General features: G+C 58.7%; 2 protein-coding genes across 5 annotated transcripts; both read right to left on the bottom strand.

Moving 5' to 3' along the window:
- Positions 1-1,300: 1,300 nt before the first annotated feature.
- TEDC2 (tubulin epsilon and delta complex 2) lies at positions 1,301-5,385 on the bottom strand. Of its 2 annotated transcripts, XM_044233434.1 has the most exons (10): positions 5,308-5,365; positions 5,119-5,217; positions 4,822-4,892; positions 4,322-4,724; positions 3,837-3,890; positions 3,139-3,232; positions 2,855-2,966; positions 2,667-2,768; positions 2,107-2,297; positions 1,301-1,855 (listed from the first exon to the last, which is right to left on the bottom strand). In XM_044233434.1, exons 1-10 carry the CDS (start codon positions 5,331-5,333, stop codon positions 1,709-1,711), a joined length of 1,299 nt encoding a protein of 432 aa, XP_044089369.1. In that variant the 5' UTR covers positions 5,334-5,365; the 3' UTR covers positions 1,301-1,708. The 2 variants fall into 2 exon arrangements, with proteins under 2 accessions (XP_044089369.1, XP_044089370.1); XM_044233435.1 differs by lacking the exon at positions 5,119-5,217 and having other exon boundaries at positions 5,308-5,385.
- Positions 5,386-7,716: 2,331 nt separating this feature from the next.
- On the bottom strand, positions 7,717-25,320 carry CCNF (cyclin F). Of its 3 annotated transcripts, none has more exons than XM_044233076.1 (17): positions 25,249-25,320; positions 24,390-24,544; positions 23,326-23,432; positions 22,270-22,337; positions 20,834-21,087; positions 20,449-20,502; positions 19,445-19,549; positions 19,044-19,121; positions 16,981-17,132; positions 14,630-14,794; positions 12,871-12,994; positions 12,432-12,612; positions 12,006-12,093; positions 10,282-10,381; positions 10,069-10,196; positions 9,285-9,454; positions 7,717-8,451 (listed from the first exon to the last, which is right to left on the bottom strand). In XM_044233076.1, exons 1-17 carry the CDS (start codon positions 25,262-25,264, stop codon positions 8,030-8,032), a joined length of 2,367 nt encoding a protein of 788 aa, XP_044089011.1. In that variant the 5' UTR covers positions 25,265-25,320; the 3' UTR covers positions 7,717-8,029. The 3 variants fall into 3 exon arrangements, with proteins under 3 accessions (XP_044089011.1, XP_044089012.1, XP_044089013.1); XM_044233077.1 differs by having other exon boundaries at positions 20,894-21,087; XM_044233078.1 differs by lacking the exon at positions 19,044-19,121.
- Positions 25,321-25,372: the final 52 nt, after the last annotated feature.

Below are 25,372 nucleotides of genomic sequence, written 5' to 3'. Positions count from 1 at the left end.
AGACCTGGGATTCCATTACTCAAGGTTTCTGGCCTGTGGGACTGTGGGGGCAACCCCAAGGCTGCTTCAGCATCACTCAGCTCATGCCCCACACCTGTGACACCCCACCCGGCGCTCAGAAGACCCAGCCTACTCCAGAAGCTGCCTGGCTCGGGGCCTGGGTCCCCCGGAGCAGAGGCTGGTGTGAATTCCCTGCTGCTAATCCTAGCTACACAAAGGGCCAATGCCCCAGCTCTTGAGGATTGTGCTTGGTTGGCTCAGGTGCCTAGGCAAGGCTTATTTAAAGAACACCATGGCCTCCCGGGCCGTCTCAGGGCCTACCACTGTGTAATTTGTCCTCACCCCAGCCACAGGGGTAAGGGCCATTATTATTGTGGGCCCCTTGGGAGCCTCCTGGGGTCATGTGAGATTGGCTGCACAGGCAGAGGGCAGGCATAGGCTGAAGGAAGAGCCAGGCCACCCCAGGTGGGGAGGTGGCAGGGTTCCTAAGCAAAGGGAACTTATATCCCCGTACCTGCCCACCAGAGCCTAAAAGGTGGTGTCGGGGGAGACCTGCCCTGGGCTCTGTCACCGTGCAGGTATTCTCAGCCCCATGGCGCTACCTCAGGGCTGGGTCCTCACAGCAGGCTCCAGGAGTGAAAAGGCTGTGGAACCCATAGTCCAAGACGGAGAGGGGAGTAAGGAGCCTCCCGTTGCCCAGATCCAGCTCTAGGGGCCACAGGTGGTCATGTCTCTTTGATAACCTCTCTTGACAACTACCCCCAGTACGACACTGGGGACGACACTGGGAACTGAGGCTCAGTCCCCTTAAGAATCTTGCTGAAAGTCCCCCAGCAGAAATCAAGTCAAAGTGGAAACCCAAACCTATGACTGGTATAAACCCAGAGACCATGACCTTGAACTCTCCGTTTTCTTGCCTTCCTTCAGCGGGAGAGGCAAGAGCCTCGGAGAAGGCGACAGTGCAGTCAGTGAGGGGGGCCCACGCTGGGCACAGCAACAGCCCAAGAGGAAGTGGTGAGCACGGGTGCTAGAAGGACCACCGTGGCCAAGAGAGCCCGCTCACTGAGTTGGGCCAGTGGCTTTGGCGTCTTTTAGTGAGCCCAGTCTAGGCAAGGGGGGAAGGGGCTTCCGGTGTGCTCGGGCCGATGCTGGAGGGGAGTCCCCAGTGCTACTCGCCTTCAGTGCCCTCCTGCCCCCTCCCTGCATCACAGAGGCCTACGCGTGTTCTCAATAAATATGCTGGATATGTTCGTGGTAAGCAAAAACACAAAGAAAAAAAAGGAACATGCCAAGTCCTGCCTTAAATCTAGATCCTTTCTAAAGGAGTTTTAATGTCATACAAACGGCTGGTAAGTGTGAAAGCAGGAAAGAACAGAGGTAGCTAAGAAAAAAGCCTGACAGGCCTCTGGTCTTTGAGCCTGCTGAAGGCTATGCCAAGCAGAGGCCTGACTGCTAGCTTTGGGGCCCTGGGCTGTTCGGTAGGAGCCGGGGGCTGTCCCCCACCCCTGGCCGGGGACCCTGCTTTCCCAGGTGGGTAGAGCCCTCTCTGAGCCCCCCAGGCCACCACATAGAAAGTTCTTTCAATCCCCCTTGACCTAATAGGGGCGTGCTCTCCCAGTCTCGTGGGTCAGAGCAACCTCACCCTCCTGGCAGGGTCCAGCGGTCTGGGAAGCGGCAGGGTCCGGGGGCAGCCAGCCACAGGAAGGGCTCAGTCGGCAGGTTCATCTCGAAGGACAGTGAGGAAGCGCTCCCCTCCCTCACAGAGCAGGCTATGCACAGCTCGGCAAAGCGCCAGCCAGGGCGGCCCTGGAGGCTCCCGCGCGCCCACCAGCGGGAGGAGATCAGCCATCAGTACCTTGGGGGGTATCACACGGCCACAATCTCAGTGGGGGACCGGTCCCGGGCGGCCACAGGAGGGCTTACAGAAGGCCCGGACAGTGGGGCAATTCCAGGGAGGGCTTCGGGCACCATGTGCCAGCCCCTTCATCCCAGAGCTCTGCCCCTAGGCCCGTGCACAGCCCAGAAGCTCCATCTTCTGGCTGGGCCCAAAGCCCCCCCACTCCCCTGGCACCCAGTCACCTAGTCCCTCCCCTCACCCGGAAGTACCTTCTGCAGGTGAATCTGCTGGTCCAGCATGGCCACCCGCAGCCCGAGGACCGCCAGACTCTGCAGCTCCTCGGGGCTGGAGTAGAAAAGAAGCTGGGGGCTCCAGGTAGGGTCTGTTCTTCCCCCACAGGGCAGTGAGGCTCTGCAGCATCTCCCCTCAGGCCACGGCCCCAGCTGTTGTCCTGCCACGGCTGTGAGGACAGGGGGATGTGGCCTCATGGTGGGACAGCCAGGGACCTCCTTCCCACTTGCCTTTAAGGGGGTGCAAAGCCTCCATCTGCCCTGGCTGGAGCGCTACTGTCCAACAACAACCATCTCTTGCAACACCAGGCAAGTCACCTGACTGTACGCCTGTGACTCTCACACGACACTTTCTCGGGAACTAGATAAACATGCAGACCATTTACAGTGACACGGCTGCGTCGGGAGAGGCAGTGGCGTGGGGGCGCAGTGCTGCCTAGTCCTGTGGGACAAGGCAGTGGGGAGACCCTATCTTTGCCCAGAGGCCCTTGACCACTGACCAGACCTTAGCACGAGGGGCAGGGGGTGGCGGGTGTCACCTGCGCGCAGCTCCTGCAGTCTGTGGAGACATTGCCCCGTGATGGCCTGCAGCCCTTCCAGGGTAAGCAGGGAGTAGTACTCCTGTATCCGGTCAGCAGGGTCTACGCAAAAATCAGGGAGGGCAGGCCAGGTCCACGCCAGTCCTGAAGCCCTCCCAGCCCTGAGACACACTGCAGGGCCCGCTCACCTGCAGAGAGCACTTCCTCCATTCGCTGTCTCATCAGTGAGCAAGCCTTCCGCAGGAGCCCAGCCTCCACCTCTACCTCCGCAGCGGCAAGGCCAGAGCCAGGCCAGCCCGACTGGACATGGGTCAGGGAATCTCCTCTGCAGCCAGGTTCTCCCCCTTCCCCTCCCGCCAAAGACAGGACCCCAGAGCGGCTCTGGCCCTTGCTGGAGTTCCTCTTTAAACTCACCAGGCCGGAACCACCCACAGCTCCCACTCTGGGGGTCCCACAAGCCCAGAAAGAATACAGTCGTCTTCATTTTCTGGAGGAACTGGGTTTTGGCCATGGAAGCAGCGTCCTTGGAGTCACTGGTCTGGGGAGAGCTGAGCTGGGCCCACAGGCTGCAACGCACACAGAGGCACCGTTCATCCATCTAGCTGGGCCTCAGGAGGCAGGGAAAGGCTGGGGCAGGGACCCCATGAGGGGTGTTTGGTTCTGCCGAATGCCAGGAGGGGCCTCCCCAGGCTTTGGGGGATGGAGAGGATGCTGTCCGTGAGAGGGGGACAGAGTCCACACACTCTGGGGAAGTACTAAGAATTCAAGGGAGGAGAAGAGAGGAGCTGGCAACTCCCCTGGAAACTGGGACTAACTGGGACTACCTGAGATCACGGTAAAGAACTCTGGGTGCGGGCTCTAGAGCAGACACTGCGCGAACACATGAAAGGCCCCACCTTATTGAACCCTTATCGCACCTCTACGGAGCTGACACTATCACACCCACCTCCACAGGGAAGACAGCTGGGGACGCAAAGTCTCTCAACCCCAAAGCCCACTGAGTCCAAGTCCTAGCCAGGCAGACTCTCTTAACATGGAAAGTGTCCCCACCCAGCCAACAAAGCAGAGTGCCCTGCTGGAAACGTCTTACCGATGTGGCCCTGGGCTGGTGGGTCGCCTGGGTCTCCCTGATCTCCCCTCCACCCCCACCCAGCGGAGACTCAACCTTACCGGGAGTTCTGGGAAGCCACTTTCCTGTAGGCCATGGGTAGCTTCAGCAGGCTCCTGCAGGGAAGCCAGTGCTCAGAGTAGCCTCACTCTGGAGGATCCCCCCACCCCCAACAAGCAACAGGACTTTCAGATTGGTTGTGGGAGCCAGCACAGTCCAGCTCTGCTCCCTGCTCTGGAGGGAAGAAAGGACACCAGGAGCAGAGCCCAGGCCCTCCACAGCCCATGTGGAGCCCTGGGGCTGGGTGGAACGGGTGGCTAAGAGGATGGGGCACTGGACAGCCAGGGAGAAGGGGACAGGCTCTAGCAATGATCCATTCTGCAAGCTTCAGGGCATGGATCCCATGGGATGGCACCCTAGGGGCTCCCCTGGTCCACATCCAGCTCAATACCCTGCCCTGTCGCCCCCCATCCCAGATTCCTGCTGCTGGCCAGAGTCTGCGCAGGTACACACAGCAGTTCTTCCGGGAAGGGTTTGGGCAACGTACCCCTTCTCCTTCAGTGTGAAAGCTTCTGGGGCCTGAGGAGCAGCCGATGGGGGTATCTGTTGGTCCCTGAGGCTTGGTCTGGGCTTGGTGGTTGAGGCTCCTCTCCCCATACGGGTGCGATCCCCCACTGATGGAAGCCTGCACTCAGGGAGGCCCCTGGCAGGCACTGTGGTCTGGTGGACGCCCCTGGGTGGTTTTGTCTCTGAGGTTCGCCGGCCAGCCTGGCCTGAGGCCCCGGGTGGGGCAGAAGCTGTGGTAGCACGAGAAGTGGCAGCGGACTTCAGGCTAAGGGCCCCATGTCTTTCTCCAGCCTTAGAGACGCCTTTTCTCACCCGCACAGCCTTCTCCAGTGCCTGGGTCAGAAGCTCCAGCTCCCTGAGGTCTTGAGGGCTGGGCGTGCCTGCTGCAAAAGCCAAGAACTCTTGCAGTGGTCACTCACCACGGCTTGTCAGAAAACAGAGTAGGGCAGCACCAAGGACAGGCGGGCGGTGCAAGTTTACCTGGTGGCGGGACCTCTTCATCAGTTTCTGGCTCTGGGGTTGGCTCCGCAGCCAGCGTTTCGGCTGGTTCCCTGCCAAGACCAGTACAGTGGCTGCACAGCCAGGAAGCAGGGCCCAGACCCGACCGACCTCAAGGAGCCGCCTGGCCTCGCGGCAGCCCCCCAACCTCAGAGCCTGCAGGCAAAGGGGACCAGAGCTGGCAACAAGCAAGTGGGCGCTGGGCCTGGCCTCCCCGCCCGGGGGCTCTGAGCGGGGTTCCGAGGGCGGCCCGGCCGGGTGGTCTCGGGGTCCGCGTACCAGGTCCGCAGCAGCCGGCGGGAGACGCGCAGGCTCCGCTCCAGCTGCCGCTGCCGCTCGGCGCAGGCGTCCAGGGCATCGCGCAGCTCGGCCACCAGCCTGGGAGGGGCGCACCGGCGGCTCAGCACCCCGGCCGGCCGCGCGCCGCGCCCCCTCCCGCCCCGCTCCCTCCCAGCGCGCAGGTCTCACCGGCGCGAGCAGTCCAAGGGGAGCATGAAGGCGGCCGCGGTTCCTCCGGATTTGCCGCCTCCGGGAAGTCAGGGCCTTTCCGGGCTAGGACACCGCCCCCTTCCGGCTGCGTGACCCAATCCCGAGCCCAAGGCTCAGGCCCCGCCCCCTCCCCGGTCCTGCCCCCCGGAGCCCAGCCCCAGCCCCCGGCCCTCGGGCTTCTGGTCCCAGCCCCGCGGCGCCAGCGCGGACTCCTGCGGCTCGGACCCAGGCTGGGAGGCAGCAGAGGGTGCTCCGGTGGTGCACGGACATCTAGTTTGGATGACTGGGCAAATGGTGGCCCTGAGATTGCTTATGGTGGACTTTGTCCTTACTGAAGGCCCGCTAAAGCAGGGCCGATCTGCCCTGCGGACCCCAGGCCACCTTGGCGGGACCCAGTGGGTACTGACAAGAGGTGAAGAGGACACATGTGTTGGGGCCACAGCCAGGGAGTAGGGAGCGTTCGCTTGTGGACATCCTGAGGAGACGATGACATTCGCAGGTGGCATCAGTCCAGAAGACTAGGGATGGTGGCCTTTGAGCAATGAGCCCAGGGCCAGATGGGCCAGGGTGAGACAGGTGTCTATAGGTGGGCACTGGTGAAAGATGGGTGATGGAGGGGGAGCTGGAGCCCAGAGAGGTGGAGGGACAGAAGCAACTGGAAACTGTTCCAGGGGGGTCTCCACAGGATGTAGGAGGGGGGCCTTCAGGGGCTCGGACACCTGGGGAGACGGGTGCTGGCTGGGAGGAGTGATGAAGCCCAAAGGGCCCCACGTGATTGGATTAATAAGTAGGACTGTGACCCCTGCTGGGGCTGAGAAATCTCAGGGGGAGCTACAGGGATGACATGCTGGGGGTCATGATGGAGAGGTGCCCCATTCACAGCTGCTGGGGAAGGGGAGCTGGGGGCCCTGTGCTGCTTGGGACTGGTCCATGGTGGGAGCTTAGGGTGGGGCTCTCCACGGGCAGTGGCCCGTTCTTATCTGGAGAGGCTCCCATCAGCACCGGCAGGTGGCATTACGTCCCCACTGGAGTAGTCTCCTAAAGGTGCAAGCTGAAAGGAGGCTTTTGTCAGTGGGCCACAGACAAGGAGGTGGGCAGTTCAGACACGCACATCACTCAGCTGCCACTACCCTCATCACATTTAATCCCCACAACACCCCTGTGAGGTAGGTACAATGGCCCCATCTTACAGACCATACGGAGGCTCACACATGCCCAAGGGCACAGTTGACTGGGAAGGTTGTGCCCAGGGGCACAGTTGACTGGGAAGGTTGCAATCCCAACCGTGTCCCACCCAGGGTGGTCAAAATTCTCTTACAGAAGCAGGAAGACAGCTCCCACAGGAGCACCCAAGTGCTCCAAGCACCCAGAAAAGCCACTAGGGTGTAGCTCTTTGTTCCAGAGCCCAGGTTCAAGAGCATTTGGGGGACACTCCTGGCCCAGTGGTTCTTTCCAATGTTCTGAGAAGAAACAAGCTATCCCGGAGTGGTCCACCTGTCCTGGGAGGGGGGCAGTATGGAGCAGATCCCACTGGTTTTGGCTGCTGTACTCAGGAGGTGGCAGGTGTCGGGGAGCCTCAGGAACACAAGCAGATCTATCCTCAGCCAGCAGGTGGGGACAGGCCCTATGAGTCTCACTCTTCTGCCCTGGGGTCACCTCAGATGTTACAAATGACATTCAACTTTTTTTCTGACCTCTCTGGGAAGAGGGTCAAGAGACCACTCACAGGTCTGAATCAGGTGCTCCTTTTTCCTATAGTGGATCCTAAATGAAGTTAAGAATCTCTCTTTATAAAATTTAACGCCTTCTATCTTTAATATTTCTTTTGTTTCCATCGTAGAAGAACTAAGGATGGAAATAAAGACACGAAAAGAAATGGCCTAGAAATTCAGTGCAAAGAGAGGTGTTCACACGGACACCACCTGCTGGGGACAAAGACAAATCACTCTGGAGGAAGGGACAGACTTCTGCAGGAGCTGAGTGTGGTAGGCAGGGAGCTTAGGGCCAAGACATCCAGGCCCTGGCCTGAAAACAGTCAGGGCCTCCCACCTGGTGGTCCATTGTGGTACACAGCAGTGTGCAGGGGCAAGTCTCCCTCAGCAGGGGACCTGCCACCAAGTGAGGATGGGAGCTGGCGGGGGTGTGTGTGTGTGTGTGTGCAGTATGAAGACAGTCGTGTGCTCAGAGCTGTCAGCTCCCCACTGGAACCCCAAACCAGATAGATGCCGGGGGGGGGGGCTGTGCCAGGCCATCTGGTCACACGTGTTCTCAACTGTGAAAGCTATTGGCTCCTGGGATGGGATTCAGTTGGGGCCGGGGAGATCAGGGCATGGGCTCTAGCTCCCCAGGGAGAGCAGGAAAGACACAAGAGGGAACAGAGACACAGGCTTCCCAGGGTGAGGCATGATTGTTTTGAGGCTAAGTTTCCAAAACAAAGAATCTGAGGTTTTGTTCTGATTCAGACATTCTGATGGCTCGCATGGGACTACCCTGGAGAAAGAGACTTAGCGTCCCGTGTTCTCTCTGTTCCCTGTGCGAGAGCCACTAGGGGCCCACAGGGTGTCCACCTACAGCGCCCCCTCAGCTCCCTAGTGTGGCAGCAGCCCTCCCTCAGCAGACGTTCCTTGCGAAGAGTGGAGGCACGTGTGCAGCCTCAACAAGCCCGGCTCAGGTCCCTCTCCTCCTCCTCCTTACTGGGGTTCTATAGGTTTTTCCTCTTCAACTGGGGAACGCTGCTCTCCAGAAGGCTTGGAGAGCGACACTGTAAACACGACTTCTTGGCATGGTGGTGGCAAGGATGTGTGTTTGAGTTGCTGCCTGGGGACAGCGCTGAGGTAGATTGGGGAGGGCCCCCCGAGACGCTGTCCATGGAGTTTGTGGGACTTGCGCTGCTGATGGAGGAGTACCCTGAGGTCACACTGTCCCTGCCTGGCTCCCTTGTGCCGCAGAGCCGAGGCTCAGGCCCTGGCGTCGGAGGTGTCTGGGGGCCTGGTACCCAGGTGTGCAGGTCCTGGCGTTCCCTGTCCTCTGGGCAGGCCTCCTCATCACTTGATTCCTGGCAGCAGTGCTGTTCGGGGCTCAGATAGACCACGGTGACATCAAGGATGCCACTGGGGGCCGTCACTGTGGGAGACACGGGGAGAGAGATGTGGCCACTGCCCAAGCAATGGGGTGCCCCCTTGCCCAGTCAGGACCCCAGTGGCCCAGGGTCCATTTCTTAACCAGGACAGGTATGGCTCTCAGTACAGTCCCCTGTACTGCTCTCCTTTGGGTAAGAAATTGAAGGTGGCACTCATCGTGACTTGGGGGACAGCAGGAAGCGACTCCAGACTAGTCCTCAATAATTTACTTAATCCGGAGTGCCTGGGTGGCTCAGTGGGTAAAGCCTCTGCCTTTAGCTCAGGTCATGATCCCAGGGTCCTGGGGATCAAGCCCCGCATCGGGCTCTCTGCTCAGCGGGAGCCTGCTTCCTCCTCTCTCTCTCCCTGCCTGCTTCTCTGCCTACTTATGATCTGTCTGTCAAATAAATAAGTAAAATCTTGAAAAAAAAAAAATTTACTTAATCCCCAAGTGGCCACCACGGCAAGTAATGGGAAAGTTGACAGAATCTGCTTGAGCTGGGCTTCCTTCATGTTCAGCTGGTCGAGAACACAAGGGCAGAGGCTCCACAGGCAGCTCTGGAGGGGCGCACAAGGCACAGAACCCAAAAAGGGCAGCGGGTGGCACATTTCACATGACGTTCTAGAAAGATCTGCTCATGAATTCCAGACAAGGTCTCCTCCGCCTCCCTGCTCTGGTGAGGCCCCTTCACGGGCCTGGACACAGGTCTTCTCTCCTGGCCCCCCTGCCCCCCGCCTTGCTCTGGTGTTCTAGGGGCTCTGCTCTCTCATGCCTCCTGCGTGTGAACCCCTCCTTCTGAGGGGGCATCTGGGTGGTCTCTGGGTCCCAGTGCTCACCGTCACCGTCCTTCTCTCCTTCGCTTTCCTGGTCACCCTCGTAGCCAGAGCAGTAGTCCAGGCTCCAGTCCAGAAAGCTGCCCAGCAGCATGTCCTCTTGGCTGGACAGCTCCGCAGTGGGCGTGGTGACGAAGCTGCCCCTGTCCTCCTGGAGGCTGTTCTCCCGCTTCCTGCAGGAGGGAAGAGCCAGCAGCCTGGTCACAGGCAGCAGTGTGGGAGGCCCAGCCTGGCCCTCTGCAGCTGCCCACCCTTGGGAGGCTCACGGCAAGGCTCCTAGAGGCAGGGCCGGTGGCACAGTAAGGGGCTGCGCTCGGGACTTGGTGGGATCAACAGGAATTCCTGGGGTGGGTAAGGTGGGGGAAGCGAGTGATTCCAGGGGATCACACCAGAACACTGTAACGGGGGGTGCATGTGGCATAGACTCGGGAGACGAGGGTGGGGACAGGACCAGCCCGGGAAGTGTGGAGGGGCCAGGCCGAGAGTGAGAGCAACACCGTGGAACAGGGTGGCCCGTGGATGCCCGTGTGGGGCTCAAGACCGTCTTTGCTTGAAGCGGCTTGCTGCACCAGAGAGAGGACAGGGCTGCTGACTGGATATGGGGCCCAGGAACCAAGACCTGGATTCAACCCCAGCTACATTTTTTGCGGGACCTGTTGCTTCTCCCTGCTACATCTTAGGAGCCCCCTGTGTAAAAGGGGGTCCACGGAGCCTCTCAAGATAGCCACGGGGGCCACGAGGGAATCCAGGCCCAGCACACGCAGCTCCAGACCCGGGGCTCACGCACCGCTTGGTCCTCCTTCCTGACGGAGAGGTGAGGAAGGCGTGGATGTCCCCCGTGCTGAGGAAAGCCGCGGGCTCCGGGCTGCCCTGCTTCACTCCCAGAGCTGCGCACAGCTGCCCGTAGCTCAGCACCTGCAAGGAGACCGGGTCAGAGGGTGGGACAAGGCCCGGAGGGGCTGGTGTCTGGGGGGGCCTTGGGGGGCCAGGGTGTGGGCACCTCTTCCTGGCTGATCTCTTCATAGCGCTTATCCTCGAACCGCTGCTTCACGGCAGTCAGAGACACTTGCCTGTAGTCCTTGGGGGCGTCATCGTGGAAGCTGCAAACGGGGGGACATGTGAGGGACAGCAGGGCCACAGGCTGGGCTCTGGGGCAGCGACAGCAGCACCCCCAGCCCAAGGGACTCCATTTTAGCCTCCACTTGCTGAAGCGAGAGAGTACAACAGGTGTTTAGAAACAGCCTAGTGATGGCAGGGCAGATGGGGCACCCCGTACGGATGTCCGCGGTTGCCTCATTCCAACAGCCCCCACGTCCACCAGGGCACAAATGAGCAAGACGTGGTCTGCCTGTGCAGCAGACTGCAAAGCCAGTGGAAGTGTTACATAGGTGACAGGCTGGTCCCGAAGGGCTACATGAACAGGACTGTGTTTCTCTGAAGTGTCTAGAAATGGAAAATCCAGAGAGAGGGAAAGCCGGGGCTGGGGAGCACAGGCCTGACCCACGAGGAGTGCGGGCTTTGAGGGCGCCGCCATGGTCTACAACTGATAGTCGGGACAGTCGCATGACCAAATACGCACGGTACGCTTAAAAAAAAAGTTTTGCTGGTAAAAAGTGTTTCCAATTTATCTGACGTGAAAATAAAAAACAACTCTGGGAGGCAGGGGAACAGCCTAGCAGCAACTACTGGGAGCTGGTGTCAGGTACGGACTATTCACACCCATGATGGAGTGATGACACACACGTGGACCCGTCAGCTCACCCATACTTCCCGTCCACTGGTTGTAATTAGGCACAACGGAAAAAAGAGTCGGCCAACGCACATGCTGGCCCCAGGACACGGTGACCCGTTCCCCACGGTGGAGCAAGGCAGGGAGCAGGCCAGAGAAGGGGATACCCCCAGGGGCTTGGGGCCTGGCCAGAGTTCCGATCTCATTCTGGATGGTGTACAGAGCAGGGACCTCCCCCCCACAACAGAGGCAGTCCCTAAGATAATTCAGAGGGGAGCTGGGGAATGCGTACGTGCAGGCAGCACAGGCCTCCAGAGCCAGGGAGACTCGGGAACGGAGAGAAATGGCAGGGCCCAGGTCCCCGCTAGGATGACTGAGGTACACCTGCCAAGCAGCCAATTCGATCTATGACAAGGAGGAACGGCTGGAGAGGGGAGCAGGGATCTGGCCTGCATAAGGCAGCAGCAGGGAATAGGTCCTGGGACTCAGATGTATTCTGAATCCCAGAGGTGCCCAAGGACAGACAGAAGGCCGGAACTGTCCAGCCCCTCACGCGGGGGAAGAATGTGCAGAGCGTGGATGGGCAGAGGAGCTGGTGGCTGGGGTCTGGCACAGGCACGTGTCGGCAGCAGGTACCAGAGTGAGCAGGTGAGGGACAGGGCTGTGGCAGGAAGCCACTGTAGCCAGCTGACCCCTAACCCAGGGGACAAGCTGTCCCCCGCTACACTGAACGCGGCTCAGGAACACAGCCTCAATGTTTCTAGTACCGTCAGCTACCTACGGGACGAGCTGCGGTTGGGAGGGGCTACTGCGCTCATCCAGTGTCAAACCTGAACGGTGACGAACGTGGCCTAGCGTTTTTACATGTGGACCGTGAGAACACAGTGCACTGCGGGGAAGCTGTGTGTGGGGGCTGCCAGCCACGTCCCCACGGGACGTGAGCATGAAGCCTCCATGGCAGCTGGGTGGGGGCTCACATCCTTCTGCAGACTCACCACTTCTGATGGAGGCTCAGGACGCAGGGTATGAGGTCTTCACAGGAGAACCCGGTCAGGTCCCACAACCGTGGGGTCCAGGGCTGTGCTGGGGAGGAAAGCCGGGTGCTGGGGCCATGCTGACGCCATCCCCGCTCTGCCCCCTGGCCCCCACAGTTCTGCCGTGCAGTTTCCTGGAGCTCGGGGTTACAGATGCCCCAGGCTCACTGTCGGTGGTGCGGGAATACTATGCTGGAGTCCCCTGTTCAGCTCACCCCCACAGGACAGCTACCGTCCATGCCTGTGTCTCCTGTTCTGGGGCGGGCATGCTGCTTTGTCTCTCTCCCTCCCCTTTGTATGAGAGTCGCATCCCGTGTCCCAACTCAGGGGACCCCCAGGCCCTGGCTGAGCCCCCACTGAGCAGCCAGCGGAGGGCGGGATCCTTACTCTGCCCATGCATCAGCCTGGCGAGCAGCAGGGCGGCGGCGGCCAGACGGGCTGGGGCGTACACAGCCAGGCTGGTGTGCAGCAGCGAAAGCTCACACAGGAAGCTGCACAGGTGCTGGGTTCTTGGTGCTGCAGGGACCAGCGTCAGCAGGACATCCTTGTAATCCACCACAGTGGGGACCTAGATGGGATGGGAAGGAGACATGTGGTCCTGGCACGCAGAAAGCTCACGCACCCACTCAACACGGCGGTGGCCTCACCCACACTCACACGGGCACCAGGGTCACGGTGACCAGAGGCAGCTCCGGCCTCAAGCCCTCTGGGTCCAGGCAGACCTTTTGGAGCAGGAAAGCTCACACTGAGCAGGAGCCCCTGGTTCCTCCTGTCCCTCCCATGACTTCAACTCTGATGTGAAAGGAAACCACCAATGGGCGCTTACCCGAATCTTCCCTTCCAGGGCAGAGATGATCTCTCCCATCATCCGCACCAGGTCCTCATACTTGTAGGTGTTGTCCGTGAGCCACACAGCCTCGCGGATCGTCAGGATCTCCTTGCTGATGAACCTGGAATGTCAAGAAGGGGTCTGAGCGCGGAGTCTGCTCTCCCTGGAGGCAGCCATCACTTGAGTCCCCAGTGACGGGGGGTGGGGGTCAAAGAGCGGAATGGACTGCCCACAGCTCCCAAGAGGAAGAGATGAGCTCCTGTGACCCTGTCCCAAGGCTCTGCAGAGGAGGCGGGACTGGTGCCGGCTGTGGGAGGGGCCAGGCTCCAGGCAAGCCAGTGTCTGCACGAGGCACGAGGCACCCACGAATGAATCCTCTGGTGACCTGAGGATTAGGCCACCCTCTGCAGAGTGCACGTAAACAAGAGCTTGAACCTGGAAGCCAGGGAGCCAGCAGGACGGGAGCTGGGGCTTGCTGGAAGGTGTGTCCTCAGCATAGGTGTGGCCACAGGAATCTCCATTGTCCCTTAAGCAGGCAGCCACCCTGTTCGCTACTCTCCAGCGGCCCCAACTAGCAGGGAACTCATTGGTCTGGCAGACTGCCAGCAGGGGAGCAGGGCCAAGCTGGTGGTTGCTCTGTCCTGGGGCCTCTGTAGCCTCCCCATTCGCTATAGGCTTGGCCAAGAGACGGGAGATCGGAGAGCACAGGTGGGCATCTCTGCCTCTAGATCTGTATAAAGCATCTCACTGCTTGCCAGTTGGCAGCCCAGTAACTCCGTTCCTGATTACAAGGATGTAATGATGCTGCTTGGGCATGAGGCAGTGAGGCCTGTCTGTTCTGCCACCTCTAGTGAGAAGGTCTGGACGCAGGGTCCCAAGCCCACACTGGTCCCCTAGAGACCGCATGTCCTATTCCTCTCATGGCCTTGTGACCTAGCGCACTGCGAAGTTGGACATAGCGGGCTCAGGGGTCACCAGGGGTGGCAGAGACTAAGACAGGACCTGGAGCTTTCCGTGACCTCGTGACATACAAAAACCACCCAAACAATGTAAGCCTGGACCCCCTGCCTCTGGGCTACATGCAAAGGAAGTGCGCGTGTTTGAGCGTACCCCACTATGCACGGCGAGCCTGTCTCTCACCCTCCCACCCCCCGGCTCACAGACAAGGACAGCCAGTCTGCAGAACGCTGCCAGGGGCACGGCAGACCACACGGGATGTAAGAGAACAAGAACACGCAGATGCTTCCAGGGCAAAACTGGGGCAGATTTCAGTAAAACATAAGCTGGTCCCACATGAAGAGTCAGAGTTGCCAGGGGTGCAGGCAGCTGTCCGAGGAGGCACCCCGTGTTCGCGGTGGGACTGGAGTGTTCTGGGAGCCGGCTGGGGGCGTGAGACCCTCTAACTGCTGGTCTCTGGTGACACAGGCTAAAGAGCTCGACCGCTGAGCAGGGTCTTTCTATGAGCTCAGCAGGGAGACCCTAGAGGGCAGGTCTCCACATCACTCTCAGGGGCCTGGGAAAGAAGGACTCGGCCTGTACCCACCGAGCAAGGCCATTCTTTGGGGTCCCCGCAGGCCAGGGTGAGTGGCTGCCCACACGCCGAGGTTCGGTCACTGCCTGGGGAGAACTACTCTGCTTGTGCTCTTCCCGCAGCTCAGACCCCCATCTGGTGAGGTGCGACACTGAAGGCTCAATTTCAGCACTAAGCCCGCCGGGGAAGCCCATCCTGCAGCCCCCGCACTGGGGGGCTCCCTACCGGGTACAGATGACCATGCAGGCGATGCCCAGCAGCTGGAGCCTGTACCGGGGCACCAGCCTCCGCCGCAGGTACCGGTCCACGCACTCCACGGTCAGGTGAAGGCACAGGCTCGTGAAGTCCTTCATGGTGGCCACTTCCACCAGCCAGTCAATCAAGATGTACCTGCAGGACAAGCACCAGCCCTGAAAACGAGGGCGAGCACCCCATTCCCATCTGGCCCACCTGTACTCAGAGAGTGAGCAGGTCATCTGCAGTGCTGTCTATGTACCCGGGAACTTGTCCGGCTGGAGACGCTGGCTCCAAGGCGGCTGGGAGGGTCCCAAGGTTGCTAGGTTCCTAGGAGGAAGCTGGGCTCACACACCTGTGTCCCCTGCCTTCTCCCCGGGGACTGCCAGGTACTGGAAGAGTCCAGACACAGGTAGGGGACAAGGGGGGCCACCCTGTAGGGCTGAGGGTAGATCACAGGGCCGAGGAACAGTCACGCGAAGCTGGAAGACCTCCGGCCCTCTTACAAACCCAAATCCTTCCCAAGGAGCGGCCTGTCCACAGGGTCATTTATCTCGACCCTCTGCAGTGGGGCAGAGAGCAGGAATGGAGCTCAAGGTGGACGCCCCTGAGCCTGGCACTGGACTTCTCAGGCACCCCGCACAGACGAGAGGTCCCTCCTCTAGAGGGCTTAACTTGGGGCCAGCACCGCAGACCACACATGGGAGTGCTGGGTGCCATGGCAAGGACACCCGAGGGTGGTCCACGCCTCTCTGAACAAAGGAGAAGAGCCCAGGAGCGAGAGGGAGAAGACACGTAAAGCTGCCGAGTTCCAGGCAAGAGTTCCAGGCGCTGGGTAGAAGCATCTGTCACAGGGCAGGAATAGGATGTAGGAAAGAAAGACAGCCTGAGACAGACAGCCTGTGTTTCCTCCCGAAGCTGGAAGAGCGTGTGAGTGCTGCCAGGTGTATGAGGTTTAAACCAGCCAACACTGGGAACAGAAGAGGACGCTGCCCCTACCCAGACTTAGTGACCTTAACAATGGGACTTCTAAAAACCAACCACCCAGAGTGCCTGGGTGGCTCAGTTGTTAAGTGTCTGTCTTTGGCTCAGGTCATGATCTCAGGGTTCTGGGATCGAGCCCCGTGTTGGGGGTCCGGGGGTGCAGTTCCTGCTTAGCAGGGAGTCTGCTTCTCCCTCTCCCTCTGCCCTTCCCCCTGCTCGCTTGCGCACGCTCTCAAATAAATAAAATCTTAAAAAAACACAACCAAATTGTACACTTTAAAATGGCTAAATCCTAGACCAACATAATGTCGTATGTCAGATACACCTCAGTGTAAAAAACAAAAAAGGTAGCTGTGGCTCGGTATAGAGAAAAACGAAAAGAAGTTCAACTCAAAGGCTGAGGTGATGTTAGTATTTCAACAAAATTCTGTTGTTCTGGAAAAGAAGAAAGTGTCCCCCAAAACAGAACAGCCACAGTCCCCCAAAAAAAGGCTGATGGAGAGGGGTACAAGGTGCTCTCAGGATACAGCTTCCCACAGGAGGAGGAACAAGTGGGAGAGAAGGGGGCCGCAGCCGCCGGCACTGGCCCAGGGTTCCAGAGCACAAGGGCTTGCTGACACAGGATATGCGACCCCGCACCGTGTGCATGACACCAAGTCCCTTCAGGGAAGGCACGATCCCATTAAACACAAACGTCTACTGAGCACGTCCTAGGAACTGCTGGAGTACAGCCAGAGCCTGGCCCTTCGAAACCCAAAGCATGCGTTTAATTAATTGAGTGATTTTTTTAGAGATAAAGTGGAGACAGGCAGAGGGAGAGAGAGAATCTTAAGCAATCTCAGCGCCCTGAGATCATGACCTGAGCCCAAATCAAGAGTTGGACGCCCAACGGACTGACCCCCAGGGCATTCCTTCAAAGCATATCTAGAATCTGGTGGAAGCTTAAAGAATTATTTATGTCCCTGTTATTTTCGATCGTCTCCCATGATGCACTGAAAAGCCTCGGCGGTGGGTGGGCCGCAGGAAGCAGCAGGGCATGGGGGGCTGGAGGCCACCCCCAGGGCCGCAGACCCTTGTCGGCCACACTGACGCCCACACAAGGCTGTTTAAAGATGTGGTGTTTTGGCCGCTGAAACCGGTGATACAAACGTCATTTTAGAAATGGTTTAACACGTTCTGAGGATTAAAAAGGAAACAAGCACAGACACTCACGGGGGATGTTTTCTCTTCGAAGCCCTGGATAACACCCGGCGGAGGCTCGGGTGGATCGGGACAGGCAGCCCCTCTGCCCCCGGAGCCCTGCCACTGCTCAGCCTCGCCCACCGCCCCGAGCAGACACTGGCCCTCGAAATCCTCACCTCATGGTGTCGCTGAGGCCCTTCTGCACGGAGAAGACCTGATGCTTGCCCACGGCGCGGGAGGTCTGGAAGAGCTGGCGCACCACGCTGTCCGAGGCCCTGGCGTCGAGGCCCAGCTGGCTTCCGTGCGCACAGGCTTTGGCTAAAGACAGCTGCGGGGACAGACATGGCTGTGAGCGCGAAGCCACGGGCTGCTGAGGGAGAAGACAGTGTGGACACAGGGGTTGTGTACACCTTCTCTGCCTTCCGGAAGCAGCACGGCTCAGGTTTTAACTACTCCTTGTGAAATAAACACCACATCACGTGGTAACGGACTTCGAGAGGGATAAAACGGGCATAACGGAGTCAGCATAGCAAAGTGGCCAAAACCGGCTGGAGGTTCAGATGACTTGGCTTTAAAACCTGGGTCTGGGGGCACCTGGGTGGCTCAGGGGGTTAAAGCCTCTGCCTTCAGCTCAGGGCATGATCCCAAGGGTCCTAGGATCGAGCCCCACATTGGGCTCTCTGCTAGGCGGGGAGCCTGCTTCCCTTCCTCTCTCTCTGCCTCCTTGTGCTCTCTCTCTCTCTGTCAAATAAATAAATAAAATCTTTAAAAAAAAAAAACAAAAGACCTGGGTCTGTGTGAACGCCACAGGCAAACGAACTGCTGTGTGCCTCAGTTTCCCTTCTCACAAGGGCCTAACGGCACCTGCCTTGGTAGCTGGGCATCCTCCACTTTGCACGGGCCCCAGCACCTCTAGGCCCTCCAGTGGTAAATAGCAACCATTTCTAGGTATTTCCTTCCAGATGTTTCCACGCATTCCTGATCATAACGCAGAGGCACTTATCTTCTCTCAGCTCACTTAGCGTTAACATGGTTTGGGGCACCTAGGTGGCTCAGAGGGTTAAACCTCTGCCTGCGGCTCGGGTCATGATCTCAGGGTCCTGGGATCGAGTCCCGCATCGGCCTCACTGCTTGGCAGGGAGCCTGCATCCCTTTCTCTCTCTGCCTGCCTCCTGCCTACTTGTGATCTTTGTGTCAAATAAATAAAAAAATCTTTAAAAAACCCCCAAAAAACCATGGTTCATTAGCATATGAAACTCCTATAAGCATGTTTCACCTGTTCCTCCTTCTGGGGTTTGATCTGTTTTATTATTTTGAGGAACATCTCGGTGCAGCTGTTTCGGGGCTGGACCCCGTCTGCTTACATGGTCACCCACAGGGGCAGCCGTGCCAAAGTATTTTCTGAAAGGTCCACGTGGATTTTCATACCAGCTAAGAGAATGCTATTTTATCACATCTTTGCCAGCAAAAAGTGCTATCATGAAAAAAGCGTGTTTTCAGAATATTAAGGATCCACTCAATACGCACAGAGAAAGGACCTACATACACACGCTATTGTTGAGCTGTGTGCTCCGATGACTAGCACTGAGGGGGCACACTGCCCCGGACTTGGACCAGCTGTTTCTATTTCCTCCTGTGCTCGATGTCAGAATGTTGCTATTCTTAAGATTAGTTAGAGTTGCCAAGAGAACCGTACTATTCAGTGCTCTCGCTGCTGCACATCTGCTGACTGCCTGGGACACAAACGTCGCTGCATCTGTGACCTGTCAGGCTGGGCCACCTGCTGCTCTGTAATTTCTTCCCTCACTTTTAGGGCAGAGGACTCTCAAACACCGCCCCTGGCGGGGCGATAAGAGTGTTTCTACCTGCTTGGCAAAGGGGGACTGTCTTTGATTTGTCCTAAACAAGAATTCCTTACAGCTGTAAGAGGAGAGCACCAGGAGAACACCCCCGGCAAATCCCTCGTGTCCTGGTCCTAACCCTGGCTGACCCCGGGAGCGGGACATAACGAGTGCTCACAGCAGACGGCGCGCAGCGGCACCCAAGAACAGAGAGGCGGGCTCCTGGGTGAGGCGCAGGAAGGAAGCACTCGCAGCACCCCCACCCCCCGCAGCTACACTCCTGGAAGGCCTGGCGCTGCCTGGGCCGGTCCTACTGCCTCTGAGTGGGAGCCCAGGCAGTCTCCACACCACGGGCCCCACGAGAGGAGCTGGACGGAGAAGGCCGGCTCCTGCCTCACCTGTGCTTCCCAGCAGCCTTTGGCCGCGTAGTCCCTGAGTTTCCGGAAGCTGTGGAGGCATCGCCCGGGATCTGACATCTGTCAACGGGAGAGAGGCACCGTGCTCTTACACAGCTGTGTCTCTGGAAAACTCAGAATCAACCCATCGAATCTTAAATGTTCTTCCCAATACGCCCAGAGGGTCTACGGCTTGGCCTCCTTCCCAGACCCTTATCTAAGAAATGGTGGTGGTTGCTGGGGGCAGCTATGCAAGCAGCTGCTGGCCAGAGGCTCCTGGTGCTCGGGGAGCTGCCGAAGGGTCCGCCCACCCCCATGCAGACACAACCTTGCCGACGGCCCATCTGGAGACCGCACCTTAGGCCAACACACAGCCTCCTCTCCCCAGACCCCAGCCCACTCACGTCCATCCTCCTGTCACGTTCCCAGAGGAGGTACGAGCTGGCCAGACAGCCCTGATTGGCAGACTCTTCAAACAGATCCTGGGCCTGCTGCTTCCGCTCTTCATCCTACAACAAACCCCAGCATAGCAGCTTTCTTTACCCTGCTCCCAGACTCCAGCTTCTCCCAGCGGCCCCTCTCCTGCTCCCAGACTCCAGCCTCTCCCAGTGGCCCGCGCCCTGCGTCCTGCTCTCTGCAGATACCAGCCTCTCCCAGCAGCCTCCTCCACCCTGCTCCCCCAGAACACCAGCCTATGGGCCACCACGGTCTCTCCGCGGACCTCTCAGTCGTCATATTTGGGAGTCTTTCTTTTACCAAAATGAGTTAACTAAACCGGGAGTGCAAACGACTTCTCTCAACATATGTGCTCTCACAACCGCCGGGAAAGCGAGCTTCAGGGCTCTGCCCTCACGGGCCGCCTCCCTCCAGGGTTTGTGAGGTTTGTGTTTGGCTCGGCTGTGGGCTGCCAGAGGGTCAGCCCTCCATACCAGCCCTCCCAGAGGGTGGCACATAGGTTTTTCTGAGGCTTCTCCCAGGCCTCATTCACGCTCAGTGACCCTCCCTGCTGCTGCACCTGTCACCAGAAGCCACCACCTTCTCTGAGTTTGCTGCAGAGCTGGCTTCTTAATCATGAGCTCGGTAAAGCTTTCTTCAGCATAAGGAGGTCTGTGGGAAGAGCGGGAGAGGCTGCCCGGATCCAGGCCACGAAACCAGCCCATGGCCCAGCAAGTACTCAGACACTCTGCCAGGCTCTAGGTTGCTTCCTACAGGTGGGGCTGGCCTGGGCGTTACACCCCGCATGACCCCTCCTGCGGGTCAAGTCCCATGTACTTCCTGCTCCCTGGTGTCTGCAGCTGCCGGAAAGGCGGGCAGCACAGAAACACAGAGTCCCGTGCTCCATGTCCACGTGCTCGGGGGCCCAGGGCCACCGCGCTGGCACAGGGTCCAGGCGGGACGGACGACTCACCTCGAAGAGACTGAGCACTCTCCCCAAGCAGTGCAATATGGACGCCCGGTGAGTCTGAGCAGCGAGAGGAGGAGAAAGTGTGATCATGGGTGGAAAGAGGACTTCCAAGGCACCACCCTTCCCCGTCCACCTGTCCCTGTGGCCCCTGCCTGGCTCACACCCTACCCTGAGGGCTGCTCCCTGATTTCAGGCTTCAAGGAGCTGGGGTCCTGTGTTCCCAGCTGTCAATACATTTTCAGCCCAGACCTTCATGGGATTCCCTGGGAGCCCCAGTGGTGAGGCTTCCTCTCCTGTTGGCTCATCTCCCCATGCCCACACTCCCGATTTTTCACAGCTCCACTGCCGTCAGGTGCCTGGCTTTACGTGGTCCAGTATCTCTACTCACCCTATGGGGCTCGGACCGTCCGGCATGCCGGCCCCACGTGTGTCCCTCGCCAGGACCCACCCCCTGCAGCTGGCACTCCGCCCTGAGGCTCTCATGAACCACGGCCTTGCAGCAGCTTCCAGACACCGACCACGGGGGGCGGATGAAGAGCCAGATGAAGGGCGCGGCACCCACATTCAGTCGCTCCGCGAGACTGAAGAACCGAGAAGCCTTCAGGCCGTTCACCTCCGCACGGGCTTCATCAGACACAGACACTGCGGACACGGACAGAATGTTACCCAAGACATCTCTGACGGACAGGTGCACAGAAGTCTCGATGGCTTTTTTCAAAGTCGACAATCTCAAGCCTGCCACAGTACAACATTGCTGGTATTGAAGGAGAGCAGAGCCCTCCAAGATGGGGGCTCCTCCCTTTCTTCCCCTACCTTGCGAACCACGTGTCCCTGACAGGGTCCTCCCAGCAGCCTAGGATCTGAAGGTCTGGGAAGGTGTCCCCCTGCGGAGGCAGCACCGGCACCCTCCCCACTGCTGGGAGCTACAGCCTAAACTCACACTAGCAGGTGTGGAGTTTCCTGTGGGGCTAATGTTCCAAATTGGCTGGTGGCGATGGCTGCACCACGCTGTGAGGGAGGCGTGTACAAATTGCTGGCTTGGACACTTGGGGCGGGTGAGGCAGATGGTATGTGAGTCCTGTCTGGAACCGCTGTCTGATGGGGCAGCAGGACTGCTCCTCGCCTCTACTGCTCTCAAGAGTCCTATAGCAGGGGCTGACTTGGCAAGATGCCACATCTTTGAGAAGCAGCAGCATAGCAGCTCTCCCCAGGCTTTATGTATTTGGGGGGTTGCGACTGGACACCCTGAAGGCTGGTTCTGTGTGCTAAGCAACGGGGCAGGCACTGGGACAGGAGAAGGCCGCACGGGTTCTTTCAAGGAGCACCTGTTCCCTGAGGGGTGAAGGAGTTCAGGCACCAGGACGGCTTTGACCTGCTTGGACCTGCCTCCCACTGGAGCTGGGGCTGCTGTGTTATGAACACCCCATGGAATTAGGCATTCTTTGATCGCTGCCCTGGAGTTCCAGGGAGGAACTGTGGCCAAGGAAGGAGAGGGGCCAGCACCTACACGTGGGCTGTGGGGTTCACTGGACGGAGCAGGGAATTGCTGGGGGGCCGGGGGGAAGCCTGGCCTGCCTGAGTAGCCTCCCCTCCCCCCATTCTAAGTCTCAAAGCATTCATCAAAACAAGGTTTGTTAAAATAAAGCGTATGGACTCAAAGTTCACCAGCACATCCCACTCCTGTGAGCATAGGCTGCTGAGGGGAGAAGCCCGCAGCTGGACCTGGCAGGGATAAGGGGTGAAGGGGCGAGGAAGGGCTCATGCCTGTTCTACAAGGTCAGCACTGAGCTGGGTGAGGCCAGCCCCGGCCCCGGGAGGACTTACGGCCTTCATTGTAGAGGTAGGCTATGCCCAGCTTCACGGCAGCTTCAAAATTTCCCTTTTCGGCAGCCCTAGACCATTAAAAACACACAGCATCACCTGTGTTGTCCTGGGAAGTTCCTGTCCCTCCATGGCACCCGACGCTAGAACGCTTGTTTCCTAACTGGGGATTTTTTAGGTAATGCAGTCAAATATCACTCATCCATGACACGCGACATGGACCAACCTTAAAGGCACACCAAGCACAAGAACGCAGCCACAGAACACCACATGTTGTAAGATTCCCCTTATGTGAAATGTCCACAGCAGGCAAATCCACGGATAAGTGGGCAGATGTAGGGTTGCCTGGGACTGGGGGGATTGCAGGGAAAATAGGGAGTGGGCACTGAAGTCAAGCCCTATTTACTCTGGCTTTGCTACGGGGGTAGTAAGAATGTTCTCAAGTTAGTGGCAATGCTTGCACAACTCTGTGACTCTATGAAAAACCACTGAGTTGCACACCTTCAATGAAGAAATCACATGGTATGTGGCTTAGGTTTCAGGCGGCCTGTGTGGAGCCACCGACACGCAGGGACAGTAGGTCTAGCCACTAGCATGCCGGGGCTCCCAGGCTGAGGGGCTCACACCTGATCCGTCCCTCCCTCTGGGTCCCAACCCCAGCGGGAGGATGGGATCAGCCAGGGAGTAAAACGAGTGAAATCACAAGCTTTGAACTAAAAAATAAAATAAAAAAATAAAAAGAGGGCTGAGTAAAATTTCCACAGGGAGGTGACCTGCATTTGAATCATGCAGACTGGTCCCAGCCCAAGGGAGACCCTTCGAAGCATGACAGTGACTAATGAGTCTGTGGGGCTGGTGGCACGGATGGCCAATGACTGTGCTTCATGTGACTCCACGGGTGACGCTGACAGCCCTCAGTCCCTCCCTGGGGGGTGAGGTGTGGGCGAGGGCAACTGCAAAAGGAAAAGCCTGCCCAGGTCAGGTGCTGGGACACAGGCTGGCATACCAGGGAGGCCCAGAGACGGGAGAAAACGGAGCTGTGGTCAGGGGCACGGATACCTTTCAAAGAGCTTCAGGTTCCTTGGAGAAGGCCACAGTTCCTGGAAGCTGGCACATGCCCACACGCTGGCGTGGTTGTCCACCAGGTATTTCAGGTGGGAATGCACCTGCAGAACAATGCAAGTGCGGGGGATTACCATGGGCCCTCCCAGAAGCCCCACTCCTGGAGCCCTTGAACATGGGACAAAGACAGATGGAGGGCCCCCTGTGGATCAAAGTCATGGCTACTTTAAGAGACGGAAAAAACAAGTTTCTCGGAGGCTCTAAAGGTGGGGACAGTGCTGCCAGAAGGGGGAATAAGCATCCAGACTGAGAAAGGGGGAGATGCCCCCGTAAGGGTGTATTCCCTACTTGACTCTAACGGGAGCAAGTAGAACAGAATTATGGTTTGTGCTCCTCTACCTGGGGCTTTGCCAGTGGGAACACAGCTGGTGTCTGGAGGTCAACGGAGGGTCTAGAAAAAGACCAACAAACTGAATACCACCCTGGTCAGAGGCAGGAAGTGCCCCAGTTAGGAGCCCTGAGCCCAGGCGACCGTTTCAGGGGCTGAAGTTTCCATTGCTATTGAATACTCAGCATGCGTGGATATTATGACCACACGGAGGTGGCTTTGGGAGTCAGAGAAACAAGTTCCTGGTGGACTCTTCCCACCAATTTGCTGTACGCCCTTGAGTAAGTCAGTCTGAAGGAGGCTGTTGAGTATGTGCAGACTGACTCCCAGGGTCCCTTTCAGGGCTCAATACTACATGTGGTTTGTCCTTGTGAATGTATTTTTGTTTTCTTTAATGCTCTTATTCTTAAGAGGTGAGAATTTCACCACCACGTTAGGGTCCTTTCTCTGTCAGACATCACAATGAACGGATTCGAAACATACTGCACTATGTTTCAGCTTTTCGATTGCAACAACCTCAAACACCTAGTAACAACATCACGCTTGTTGCCTCTTCCCTCTCTTGTAGCCAAAATGTTGTTCTGTTACTGAAGAACTGGAAGCCCTGATGGGACAACCAACAAGTCAGGCCAACAAGCTACAGGGCTGATGCCACTTTAATCTGGCGACTTACAGCTCGGACAGCCAGGATGTCCCCAACAGAAAGCCACTTCAGGATATGAAAGAGCACATCTTCAGGGAGGCTCAAGATGGTTAAGTTTCGGGGTCTCCTCTTTATCCTTCGCTTTGTAGGGTAACAGAAACACTTGGCACACCGGCAGTGGATCACTGAAGAAGAACAGCAGAATGGTGTTGGGGATGTGCAGGAAGGGAGCTGCGCTGACGGGCACAGTTGTATCTGAAGACGACTGAACAGAAGGAACCGGCCGCGTTTCTGGTCCCAAACAAGCGTTATATAAAAGAGTGGGGGCCCGCGGATTCCCGCAGCCACCGTCATTCATTCAGAGTCAGGAAGTGCTTAAGGCAACCAGGAGGCGAGCCTGGAACTTGGCTACTGGGGCGAGAGCGGCCAGGGCGGAGGCTGGTTCTGCCCTCCGACCCCTGCCCATCTCCGGGACGATACAGCAGGAGCCCCTCGCCCCGCTCACCTGGCGTCCTCCCCGCCGCCCGCCCGCGGGACCGCCTCCGGAGGCCTTCTTGCCCTGCCCGGCTCCGCACGGGGGTCGCCTACCAGCAATTACCGGGCCGCGCGGGGTGCGCGGGGCGCCCGGGGCCCACGGGGTAGCTGGATGGGGCCGCCACACCGTCCTCGTCCCCTCGCTCTAGGCGGGTCGCGCTACTCTCCGGCCGGGACAGGTGCCCGGCCAGGCGCGGGGTGTTCACGCCAAGCTCACTCGCACCCGCGGCGCCGCCAGGCATTTAAACCGCGCGCCCGACGAACGCCGCTGTGACGCCCCGCACGCGGGGCCGAAGGGCCCAAGCCGCCCCGCCCGTTGTCCGCCCGCCGTCCACCGCCCGCGCCAGGAACTCACCACCGCCGCTCCCCATCGCCGTCGCCGCAGCCTACTCCGGCGCCCGCGCCCCCGACGGCAGTCAGCCCCGCGCGCCCAGCGCAGGCGCAAACCTGCCCCGCCGCCCGCCCGAGTTTTCAAATAC

Source organism: Neovison vison, chromosome 14 (assembly GCF_020171115.1).
Source record: "Neovison vison isolate M4711 chromosome 14, ASM_NN_V1, whole genome shotgun sequence".
Taxonomy (NCBI): Eukaryota; Metazoa; Chordata; class Mammalia; order Carnivora; family Mustelidae; genus Neogale; species Neogale vison.
The sequence above is the reverse complement of the archived record's forward strand: the minus strand, read 5'-3'. Positions and strand labels throughout refer to the sequence as shown.